This window comes from Halichoeres trimaculatus, unplaced genomic scaffold (genome assembly GCF_033239565.1).
Source record: "Halichoeres trimaculatus isolate MK-OKI-2021-1 unplaced genomic scaffold, fHalTri1.1 fHalTri1_scaffold_11, whole genome shotgun sequence".
Taxonomy (NCBI): domain Eukaryota; kingdom Metazoa; phylum Chordata; class Actinopteri; order Labriformes; family Labridae; genus Halichoeres; species Halichoeres trimaculatus.
In genome coordinates, this window is record NW_027437189.1 from 31997246 (window position 1) to 32009643 (window position 12398).

General features: G+C 41.7%; 1 protein-coding gene across 4 annotated transcripts in view; it reads right to left on the reverse strand.

The window, feature by feature from the left end:
• The window catches only part of mtcl2 (microtubule crosslinking factor 2), a 161599-nt gene that overhangs the window by 33558 nt on the left and 115643 nt on the right, over nucleotides 1-12398 (reverse strand). For 2 of the 4 annotated variants that reach the window (XM_074680908.1, XM_074680906.1), the window contains exons 11-15: nucleotides 9073-9210; nucleotides 2995-3108; nucleotides 2414-2644; nucleotides 1472-1588; nucleotides 1224-1391 (exon numbers count right to left, since the gene is read on the reverse strand). In XM_074680908.1, coding sequence (XP_074537009.1) covers nucleotides 1224-1391; nucleotides 1472-1588; nucleotides 2414-2644; nucleotides 2995-3108; nucleotides 9073-9210 — 768 coding nt within the window. The remainder of the gene's footprint in view (nucleotides 1-1223; nucleotides 1392-1471; nucleotides 1589-2413; nucleotides 2645-2994; nucleotides 3109-9072; nucleotides 9211-12398) is intronic. The other 2 variants (XM_074680907.1, XM_074680909.1) reach the window with 2 other exon arrangements.

Sequence of the window (12398 nt, forward strand, 5' to 3'; positions counted from 1 at the left end):
CCCAAAGCACCCGTCTCCTCTGGGTCCAAATTCACTTAAGCTTTGCCCAACCCTCTGCGCGTCTAAAGGCTTTTTACTAACAGTGAATTTATGTGTCCTCTCACTGGAAAATGCAGTGAAACCAAAGCAAACCACATCAGCCTTTTTGATTCATGGATAAGCCAGAGCTTGTAGTGTGTGGGATCTGAATTTCTGACATTTTCTTCATCAGGGCCACTGTCTGCTTCCAACACAAGAACTCAGCAGTTATTTTTTTTTCTACAAAAAACACAATGGAGCACTCTGAGAGAGCAATAGGGGTCTATTAAAAGTGATTTAACTTCAAGCCATACACTCCAAGTGAAACTTGGGCCCATTTGAACTGCATTTCAAATATAAGATATTTCTTTTTGACATTTAATGCAACACTGACATGGTGAGAATATTACTCTTTAAAGGCAGGCGTTGTGATCTTTAGGCTTTTCACTGCCAGGCTTGTTTCTCAGTAGGAGCTCTACATGATCTACAGTTTTAATTAAACCCTTATTTCAGCCTCTGTTCAACATGCTTCGTTTTAGCTGCTGTCTCTTTAAGACTCCCAACTCCACAAAACCCCTTCCCTCTGATTGGCCGGCCCTCTGGAGGCCTGTAAAGGCTGGGGTATGCACTGCACAAACAGGATGCACAGGATCAGCATGAGAGGACCTGTGTGGCTTTTATGCTTTTTAACACCGCATGTAATTTTCATTCCACAACTGCAGGGAGCGGTGTATCACATCTACTACTGTACGAAGCTTGGGTGGAAGAAGTTGTTTAGACTGTCTGCAACATTTTTTTTTGACGATTCCCCTCCTCTGACAAGTGTTTTACAGCAGGGAGTGTTCATCACAGTTATCACAGTGATCTCTGTGTGAAAAATCATATAAATACTTGTATTTTTGTACTTCAGACACTATGAGCTCTGGTTTGTCCGCCGTCTCTGAGCGAAAGTTAGGAATTTTTGAAAATTTTGATGAAATGTTTGAAATACCAAACTTAAGAGGTAAAGCTATGGGTAGGCCCAACCATTGACCAGATTTAAAAATCTGCACATGTTTAGAACAACCAGCATTGTTACCTTGTAATAATAATATTTAAATATGGGAAAGCACAGTAACCCTTCCTTAATATAAAGCTGTGGGATATTTTTGTCTTGCTTCAATTTTTCTCTTCTGTCTCTCAGTTTTTATAGTCACACTCCTCACCTGTGTGACCAGGCTCTTCAGTTCAGTCCTCTCGACCTCCCATGATGCCTTGGCCTTTGCAAACTGCTGAGTGAGTTCCTGGGAGCCTTGTCTCTCCTGTCTCAACTCTCCGCTCAGATCCTGCAGCGCCACCCTCAGGTCTGCCAAGGTGCTGCTCACTGCGCTTGACTACATAAAGAGACAAGTATATGCATGAGTGTTTATGTTACAACCTTTGAGTTTGTTAATGTGTGTGTGTCACTACCAACCTTGATGGTTGGGCTGAGCGGTTGTGCGTCTGCAGAAGCTCTCCTGTCAGTCTGGTGGGCGGGGCTTGTCAGGTTGTCCTCCTCTAACAGGAGGTAGAGGTCCTTCAGGCTGTTCATCTAAGAAAATCAAACAAACAAACAAGAAATCACCACAGAGTACTCCCGATCAATTATCCATGAAACAAAAACTTACATATTATATCATTTGTTTGAATTTCACCAAAAACAACACTTTTAAGGCACAAAATAAATTCTAATACGGATATTAAGGGCGCAGAATTCTTTCCAAAAATAAAGGTACAAATAGCTTCCTCCGCCTAGAAGGTTATGTTTTTGGAAGAGTTTGTCTGTTTGTCTGTGAACAACATAACTCAAAAACTAACAAACAGATCTTGAGGAAATTTTCGGGAAATGTTCAAAATGGGATAAGGAAGAAGTGATTAAATTTTGGAGGTGATCTGGATCACCGTCTGGATCCAGGACCTTTTCAAAGGATTCTTTATCATTGTGAGATACGGCTGTTTTCACCATATGTGTATATAACACCAAGATAAATGGTCGGATTGTTTTACAAAACAATACAAGACAAGGTCACCATAATTTATGACAGATGAAAAAGTACAATCCAGATCCTGGAAATATTATATACTAAGATCCAGAATATGAAATATGCACTGGGTCATCATATTTTTCAACACTGTCAGGAAACAAATTATGGTACAAACCTGCAACTAACACCAAATTGTAGCAGACAGTCTGCTGAAAGGGAGTATAACATTAAAGTAGGACTAAAGTGTTGGTGACAATCACAATATGCTTGGTGGACGTATGCGCGCTCTGAGTGCTCTTCTACTTTAAAATGATTTTTAAATCAAATTTTCAAGAACTGATCACTCCTGTGGAAGATAAAGGAAGCAGAGATATTTTCAATTCCACCCGTACCTCCAAGATATCTTTCCACTCTGCATCTTTCTTGCAGCCCAGCCTCCACTGTTTGAGGAAGCAGCGCAGCTTGAGGCTGAGCAGTAACAAGGCCTGTTTGAGGTGCTGAGACTCCTGGACCAGCAGAGTCCTCTCCTGACTCCACAGCTTTTGATGGAGGCGAGCCTGGAGGCCCAAGCTCTGCAGCTGGAAGTCCCTGCGGAGCAGAGCCTTCTGGTGATCCTCCTGGAGCTGCGAGAGGAAAAAACATCAGGGTGAGTCTGAAGTGAAGACTATTTTTGTTTGGTTTGTGATGAGTCAAGCAGGACCATTTCTAAGTGTCCTCTCACAAAACTTGTGTTCACAAAGCAGGGAATTCAGAAAATAGGTCAGGATGTGCTCTCTAAGGCAAGAAATATGAATATTTTTAAAAAAAGTTGAACATGGATACAACAAAAGTCATCGCTTCAAAGACTGTGGCATTTCTTTGTCTCTGGTTTGTGAGATTAGTTTGGTTTGCAGGTCATTTCTAAAAATGTAACCTGCAGGTCTTTAAAACACAAAATGTAAGGCACTTATAAATCACACAGACACAAACTGACCTGTGTTAGTTTGAGAGCAGCTTCTCTCTGAGCCTGCCTCTCCTTCTCCAGTTCCTCCTGAGGTCTGAGATCAACCTCTGCCTCGGACAGCTGAGCCTGGACGTCACCGGTGGGCTGGGTGGGAGAGCAGAAGAGATGGCAGAGTATGAGTGGGGTGAGGGGAAGAAGGATAATAAGAGAGAGGTAAATAAGAATTAAATGAGTGAAAGAAAGAAGGAAACATTAATCACCTCAGGAAACAAATTACTGTCAAGAAACAAGAGGCAGAAGATCTCGACTTTTGAAGACCCAAACAAAGAATTTTGAATTCTATTTTTTCACACCACAACAAATATTAACATGTCTGGTTTAGTAAATCATAATGCTCAATTTAAAAACTGTACACGCCCTTCAAGCAAAGCAGTTTAAATATAACTTCATACAAAATCATTGACACTACAGATTTTATAAATTGCTACACAATTGAAATGATAAAGATCTGATCCAAGGCTTTTCAAGCAGCCACAGGATCCCTCGGGAGTAGGGAGGGAACAGAGTGTTACAAGGAAATGAAAAAGGGAGACACCTCTTAGAGTAAAAAGAGCATGACATGGCACTTTTGTGCTGGAACACCCTTTAAATCACACCTTGGCCGTCACGCGATACTGTACGACCACAGACACAGAGCTCCTCTCTCACGCCTCATTTAGCTGCTGACTGAGGGCCACACATCGACCTGCTGCTGTACCACTAATGTCCTCTTTCACTCTCCACCGGGTCGGCCTCCACCCTACCCTCCACCCAGAACATATCCTGGCTCCCTGCAGTCCTGTGTGGTCCAGATCTACTCTGACCTCTGTTTCTAAACGACTCCAGTGCCAGTGTTTTTGTTTCTGATGATGTTACGGTGTTACTGAGTTCAACAACAAAGAAGGAAACATCAACAAAACCTCCTGAAGTCATCTTGACTCCTAATATAACATCACAAGAAGCCACAGTAAGAAACAATTTCTTTAAATATCCAAAGATCACACACAGTCTGGGCTCAGGTCTTCTCCCACTGTTGGTGTGAATTAGTTTATGCAGGTTAAGGTATCAAAAAGAGGAGGGGCTGCTCTATCTCAGCCAGCTGTGCTCTTTGTAAGAATGTGCTAAATTCTAAGATCAGTGCATATGAAAGTTGAAAAAGAACACCACGTAGGCAGATGTAGTCAAAAATGTTTGCAGACAATCAATATTAGCCCATATTGTATTAGCTGAGCGGAAGGTAATGTAATGTGCAAGTTTAACCAGCACATAACGCTTAACATTCCTCTATACCAGTTGTTCTTATAATCTGTGGGTTTACAAATCCTCTCTTTTCCTTCATCTCTAATTCCCAAATGTCATTTTTTCTTCTCAGAATTGCTTTTTTCATAAAGTGTCTTATTATAAAATAGCTTTCCCCTAATTATTTCCCCATCATCCCTTGCCCTAAAGCCCCAATTCCATCAAGCGGTTGACTTCAGTTTGTCTTGGTACCCCAGAAGGTGGCGCTAGAAACCCTGCAGTCTCTTAATTGGTCAGAAGAATTGTCACTTCCCATGCAGAAATGGCATCACTCTTTGTTTACTGTGCAACATTTTTCTTCTTTGTTGGATTTGTTAGCGGTATACACTGTGTTGTGCTGCTATGCTGTCACGCTATAACGTAGCTGTCGCAGCTATCAGCATCCAGCTTACACACTGCCTTCCAAGAAAGGCGTGGTTGGCTGTGGAAATACAAACAAGATCAGGCTTTACTGATCCAACCTGGACCAAACTGTACTGATCCATACTGGCCTGCTTGGTGTAAACAGGGCTTAATACTCTCCTGTATTGAAAGTTTCTCACAGTATCTTCACACCAAAAGGCAAGATTAGGTACCTGAAATAGAATAAAGTCAGGAAGCAAAGGGAAACAGATCGCTGGATTTATTCAAAGTTTAAAGATGGAAAATGTACACTGCCTGGCCCCCCCAAAAAATTGATCTTGCATTGATGATGGTAGAGTCTGGCCGCTGAGCAAAGCCTTCTCCAGCACATCCCAAAGATTCTCAATGGGGTTAAGGTCTGGACTCTGTGGTGGCCAATCCATGTGTGGAAATGATGTTTCATGCTCCCTGAACCACTCTTTCACAATCTGAGCCTGATGAATCCTGGCGTTGTCATCTTGTAATATGGCCGTGCCATCAGGGAAGAAAAAAACCCACTGATGGACTAACCTTGTCATTCAGTATCTTCAGGTAGTCACCTGACCTCATTCTTTGAGCTCAGACTGTTACTGAACCTAGACCTGACCAACTGCAGCAACCCCAGATCATAGCACTGCCCCAACAGGCTGGGACAGTAGGCACTAGGCATGATGGGTGATCACTTCATCTGCCTCTCTTCTTACCCTGATGGCCCATCACTCTGGTACAGGGTCAATCTGGACTCATCAGACCACATGACCTTCTTCCATTGCTCCAGAGTTCAATCTTTATGCTACCTAGCAAACTGAAGCCTTTTTTTCTGGTTAGCGTCACTTATTGCTGACTGATTGCTGACTGACAGTGGTTGGACTCAACCATTATCAATGTAAGACCTTGGTGAAAAATTAGTCCAACACTGGGTGGAAATAAATATTGTGACATTGCAGAAGCTTGTCAAAATAATGTCACAGCAAATGTGTGCCATAATCAAAGCAGAAAACAGTCCAAACAGTCCAAGTATTAAGAGTGTGTGACCTTTCTTTTTTGGTGGCGGTGACTTGTTTTGCCCAGGCAGTGTATCTTGATTTTAAGTATGTGGAAGGATGACGTCATGTTTTGTGTCCAACCAAAACCTGAACTCACAGACTTTTTTCAGCAACCAGTGATTAAAGCACTGACGTGACACAGCATCACTTATTTCCAGCTCTTGCTTTAATCCACCCTCCTCTGGCTCTGATAAAGATGCAGACACACACACACAGGCCTGGCCTCCATGGAGACAGGCGAGCAACAGGTCGACTAAACCAAAGTAAGTTCCTCCTGCCGGTCTCACATGTGACGGTGAAATCACTGTTTGTATGTTTACAGCACCGTGTTGCTACCACGAGTTTCTACCACAGTACCACATCAGTAACTTCCATCTACATTATGTGTGTGCCTCTGTGTGTGAATGAATGAGCCTTTGAAAACCTTCACACAGCTGGTTATTTCATTTTTGATCAAGATGTGATGTCAGCCACACAGGATGTATAAATATGAGAGACTTCTACCATAAAAATGGTGAAAAGGATCGAGAAGATTGTTCTCTACCTTTAGCCAATCATCATGTGTCCGAGCAAGCCAGGTTGGACACATACTAACGCCCCACATTTCACTGTCAGTAATGGTAAAGGGTAAAGTTTGATATAGTAATTAATTAATCATAGTGGAATAAAAATGTACTGTAAAAAAAGGAACAGCGTCATTAGCATCATTACTTTTAATGCTGTTATTCCCAACACTGCTTCTTACTCAGCTAACGACTTAATATACAAACAAGAAAACACTCAGCATCAATCTAAAGATGATTCAATTGTTTTAAAATAGTTTGTTTAGCATCTTCTCACTCAGCCAGTCATGTAACACTGACAGAGCTCATACTGTTTCAACTAATCCACCGATGACTGGTTACTCTTTAACACTTAGGGCTCTAATTTCGTAGACCAGGCACAAGCCTAGGCGCACCTACCCTGTGCCGGCCTTCGCCGTGCAGACAGGGTGTGACCGGTGCACTTTGCAAGTTTCCTGCAGTGCCAAGAGAGGTGCAGTCAAGGCACAGAGGAGCGCAGAGGAGCGCAGAGGAGCGCAGAGGAGCGCAGAGGAGCGCAGAGGAGCGCAGAGGAGCGCAGAGGTGCACGTCCACGCCTCCGTCTGTGCAAATGGCAGAGAGGGAGGAGAAAACCTGTGAGTGGGTTCAACACAGCCGAGCGCTGTTTTCACCAATCAAATAAGAGCCTCTCTCATCGCCTTTAAATGCCCTGTGGCCGAAGCGCTGCGTCTGATTGGTCTGACTGATCCCCAGCACCGCGGAAACAGTGCTGGTAGCAGAGACTGTCAGAGCCGCTGTGCCTGCAGCAGGTCAATGGACAGAGGGGCGCATCAGAGGACACGAAGTGCGTCACCGTGTGGGCCAGCTCCCAGGACAGATGTAATCTGTTCCTTTGTCATTAATAGGAGTACAAAATGAAGAGACAGTTACACAGCTGGCTTATCCATTCAGAATACTTTTGATCCACCCGCACTCCTTGTTTGTCATCGCCAAATAGCAGAACCTTTGGTGATACACTGTATACTCTCCTGGTGTCTCCACCTCATCCTCCTTACAATAATGTACTCCATCTTTTTAGATCAGGTTAAAAATAAAGACTAAAACAGAGAAATATGGGAAATCACAGGTAAATCCTGAGTGACACACATTTATTTTGTCTCTTTTTACTTTGTCTTTTCTCTCCCTCTTTTCTTTGAATTAAATGAAATGAGAGAACCAGATATATACTCAGTATCAGATGTTAAGGCTGTTTATTGTTTAATTGTAAGATGTGCATCAAACTTCCAGCTGCCGTCAGGTTAACTTTCCATTATGACAAACGGCTTTAATCTGACATCAGATGTGACGGGACAGTTAATATAGATATAAATGTATATGCTGGTTCAGACAGTTACATTAAATAGTGATTGCTGTGATTGTTTATTGCATTAAAATGTGCCTGACACTCTGGAAACCTGCCTCTGAGGCTTTGATGATATGTGCACACATGTGCGCCTGTCACCAAATTACAGCTGCGGGGGGTGCGCTCCGCTTTGCGCCAAGAATAGACCAGGTTGGAGCTGGCGAGCTTTCAGCGCACTTTCTGCTCTGTTTTTGGCACGAGATTGTCACTGCGCCAACATGAATCTGCTGACACCTCCTACTGTCGCGCCGTCAACTCCCCCTGTCGCGCCGTCACACCCATCTCTGCGCAGACGGTCTACCAAATTGTGAAATTGGCAGCACACGGCGGTGCGACGCACAAAATTAGCACCGCGCAGGGTGCGCCAGGCTTGCGCCACGAAATTAGAGCCCTTAATCTATAAAAAAATCATATATTTATAACAATCATATATTTAACACAGAGGGCAACAATTACAGCTCTTTTAACCCTGCTGTGGATATGGGACCCTCAAACTGTTTTGTGAAGCTACAGCCTTCAAGTTAATACCCAGAATGCCTTTGTGAATTACAATATTTTTTTGTCACTGTAAGTAAGGAGGGCATGCTATGGATATGAAACCCTACTACACAACAAACAGCTTTACAGGTGATTTCAGACGGTTTGAACCAGATGGTATGAAGTTATTCCCACCTTCCATGTTAATGAACAGTTGTCTGTGCCCCATGGTACAAAAACACTTTTGAACCGCATTATAAGGACCGATTGTTTGGGTAATGGATTTATAATGTCAAAAAACTACCTGAAGAAGTAAAGGTAACTAACAAATATAATTTATATAAACAAAATTGAAAGTTTAACATAACTGAAACCTTTAGTTGAGTTGAAATAGATTACTTTAAACAACTACCTGAAGAAGTCGAGTTAACTAAATCAACCAAATTGAGGGTTGACACAAGACATCTGATTTAATCATGATAACTTCTGTTGGTGTTTAAAAAAAATGTAATTTATTGACCTAACATAAAACTTTGAGGCAGCCCTTAACATCATAGTTTTACATTGAACAAGTTACATTTAACAGTGGAGAAGTTTCAATGAGCCTTTTTTTCTTTGCTTTGCTTCCTTGCTTTCTTTTCTGTTTCACTCATCAGATGTATTTGCTTATTAAGCTAAATACTGAAAAATTTGAGTTTAAACTGAATGCTACAGTCTTTGTCTTCTTGAGCAAGAAACAAAGAGACACAATCAACATAAAAAAATGGCTCCAGGCTTTAGTTGTGTTTCTTGAACAAACCTACAAGCTGCCAGCTGTTAGACAGACTCAGGCTGATGTTCGAGGCTGATGTTCGGCCCCTGCAGCTCTCTATGTTTGTGTCTGTGTTTGTGTGGATGATGGGATTTTGAGCGACTCACTCACCAGCGCTACATCTGCCTCCTTCCCTCCCTGCTCCAGCTGGCTGATTTCCTGCTTTTGCGTCTCACTGGTGTCTGATTGGATGCTCTCTTCAGTTTGACCTTTCACCTCCGGCTCTGACTGATCCCTATAATCAGGCTGCTGCATGCATGCATGGGCAAGTTAATGAAGTAAAAACAAACGAAGAAACAAAAATAACGGATAGAAGGAGGGTATATGAGGAACACAACCAAAAATGATGAAGATGAAAAAGTAAAAACAGGACAAACAACAATAAGAATAAAGCAATTCAACCAAAATGGCGTCCAACCATACAACAACATCCAGAAAAATGAAAAACAAACAGAAATTGTTCGCAATGGTTCTCACAAGACGAAGAAAAGGATGTAGAGGAAAAAGATCTTTGTCAGAGATGAGAAGGAGAGAGTGGAGCAAAGAAAGAAAAGGAGGATGGAGGGTAGAATGAACGGCTGAGAGGAGAGGACGATGAAGAGTGGAAAGAAAGAACAGACAGAGGAGAAATCGCAATGGGAGGTAGAAGAGAGAAAGGGGGAGAAAGAGGGAAGAGAAGATCAATGTAGAGGGCAAGAGAAGGGTTAGACAGTCAGGATGGAGAGTCAGAGCAAAGGTGAGCAGAGGTGGAAGAGAAGGGGAAGACATGAGCGCAGGAGGGACAGCAATGCAGAGACGAGGGGGAGGTAGAAGGAGGTTAGGAAAAGGATGTGAGGTGAGTAAAGGAGGAGTCAGGGGGAAAGGAAGGATTTGGATAAAGAGAAGGAAGAGACAGGAAGTGCAAAAAGGAGGAGAGGTGGGACAAGAAGGTGAGGTGCAAAAAACAATGATCATGGTGCCCGTGCAGAGAGGGAGAAGGAAAAAAGGAAGGGATGCAGAAAAGGAAGGGGAGAAAGAAAAAAGGGAGATCGGAGGGGTGTTGGGACTCAGAATTGGCCTCTAATGGAGTCTTAACATTTAAAGTCTCCCTAAAACTTTTTATCAGCCAACTCAAAAGAAATGTGTTTTTCCTCTGCTTTCAGTCTAACCTCTGTGCACTGCTGTTCTACTCTTTCTTTTCACAACTACAGCCCCAAACAAGCCAGACGTGAAAACACCCTTTGCTCTGAAATTGAAAACACGAAACCAGTCTGTTTCAACACCAGGCTCTCATCCTGTTGTCTGACACCTTTCAGGGGGTTTAGGGCTCTAAAAATAGTCACATTATAAATCAGTGTACTGATGGGGTTATTTGCTTTTATAGCTCAAAAGGCATCAGTGTTAATTTGAGTCTGTTTCATATCTAGCAAAAAAACTTCTCATGGGAGCTTTAAAGGCAGTTTATAATATTGAAACAATATCCATTAAAAAAAGTCTATTCCAATAAAACAACTTCTGAGTTAAAACATGATCCACAGATAATATTTGCCAATAGCTTTCAAAGAAATTGATCATATTGTCCACAAGTTCAGGTCTTTTCTGAATCCAGTCTTTAAATGATTAAATTCTGTAGTTCATAACCATTAATACTCCCTCCCACCTAATCAACTGTACCCATGATATACGATCGGTAGGGATGGAACGGTTTATGAATATATTTGAACTGTTCGGTTTTGTTCATGTTTTTACTTTGTTTGTTTTATGACTCAGTTTGGAACGTGTGTGTCGTTCTGATCAAATGCATGCGCAACACAAGGCAAAGGAGTACATCAGGACACTTGTGGAGGGACACGTGTGTGTTGTGTACGTAGGGAATGCAGAAGACAGTCAGAGCTTAAGGTTGTGCCTGTGGCGTTGTATCGTTCTGCTGTATGGGAGCACTTTGGATTTAAAGTTAGCTCTTTAAGAAAGTGGTGGACAAAACGGTTATCTTATGGTTGCCAACTCAGCAACTTTGTCGCTATATTTAGTGATTTTCAGGCCATTCTAGCGTCATTTTGTTAAAAGACTGACATGAAAGCATGTTTTGATCTTACTCTCCTCAACAAGCAGTGGGTGCTGCTGTGAGCCCTTCCCCTATCCAACACACTCACAGGCAGACGAGTCCTCCTCACTCTGCATGCAAATGAATCCTGCATGTGCTCGACTCTTAAGGGTAATTATTGCTGGTCCCAAGCCAGGACAAAGAAGAAGGCTTGAATTTTGATTTAAAAAAAAAAGAATCGACAAAAGAAAGTTCATTTGTATTTTTTTAAATGCTTTTTGTCTCTTCTATGGTGTCATGTCTCTCTCCTACTATGTCCATGACAATTACATGCAAACTGCTTATTATTAGCAAAGTAGGGGATGACATCATTTAGCGACTTGCAGCAACTTCTGAGACGGCCAATACCAACTTTCCTTACTGAGGAGTTGGCATGTTGAAATGATCAATCTAGCTTTAATGACGTTTCAAAAGGCAAACAACCTCATTCTTTCAAATTTTATGTGACTATACATAACATAGTAGAATCAAAAAAAAAAAAACTTTTAATTGTGGGTTATTGGGATATATGCTATTCTGGGGGGTTAAAAACAACAACACACTGAACCGAACTGAGAACCATGATAAGATCCAAAACAGTGGAGTTTGTGAACCGTTCCTTCCCTGATGACCTTTGAAGTCTTTTACATTGAAAATGTGATTTATGAAGTGTAAACCAGTTTCGCTCTCATCTGCTAAAAAAAAACAAACAAACAAAAAAACCATCTTCAGTCATTATTCTGAATCCTGGTTACTTTCAGCACTGTTTTTTCTTTACATACAAATGATGGATTAGGATAACCTAGATCGCTTGGTTTCTGTGGTCAGAGCCCAGGATTTGTGGATTAGTGGATATTAATACAGACAGTTTGTGTGGCTCTGTCGTCTTTTGTTTCTGCTTATATTGAGCCATAGTATTATCCTGTACATCAAACAGTGACTGACTGAAATGATTAACTGTTCATTCACAGTACAGAACTCAGGTTCTTGTGTTGGGCATGAAAAGCTACCTCTTTTTGACAATTATCATACACTTCATTTTTCCTCAAAGTACTGAAATGAGAATATATTTTTAATATGACTAAATACCAAGTCTTCACATACCTACATGTACCTCAGATGATAAAACTGTAGCTTTAAATGAGACGATCCGTAAACAAGTTGGTGGTAAAGTAAACCCTGACTGTATTTTAACTAGGTCTGTTGATGACAATATGAAGAAATGTAGAAATAAATGGTGCTTTTGACTTTTTTTCTTTGTCCATGCAGAAAACAGGCTCCATTTGAGACCTTTAGTAACACCTCGATACAAGGTCAGGACTACGTTAAACAGCATGCAGAGGACATGTATGACAGAGTGTGAGGAGGTTTACAC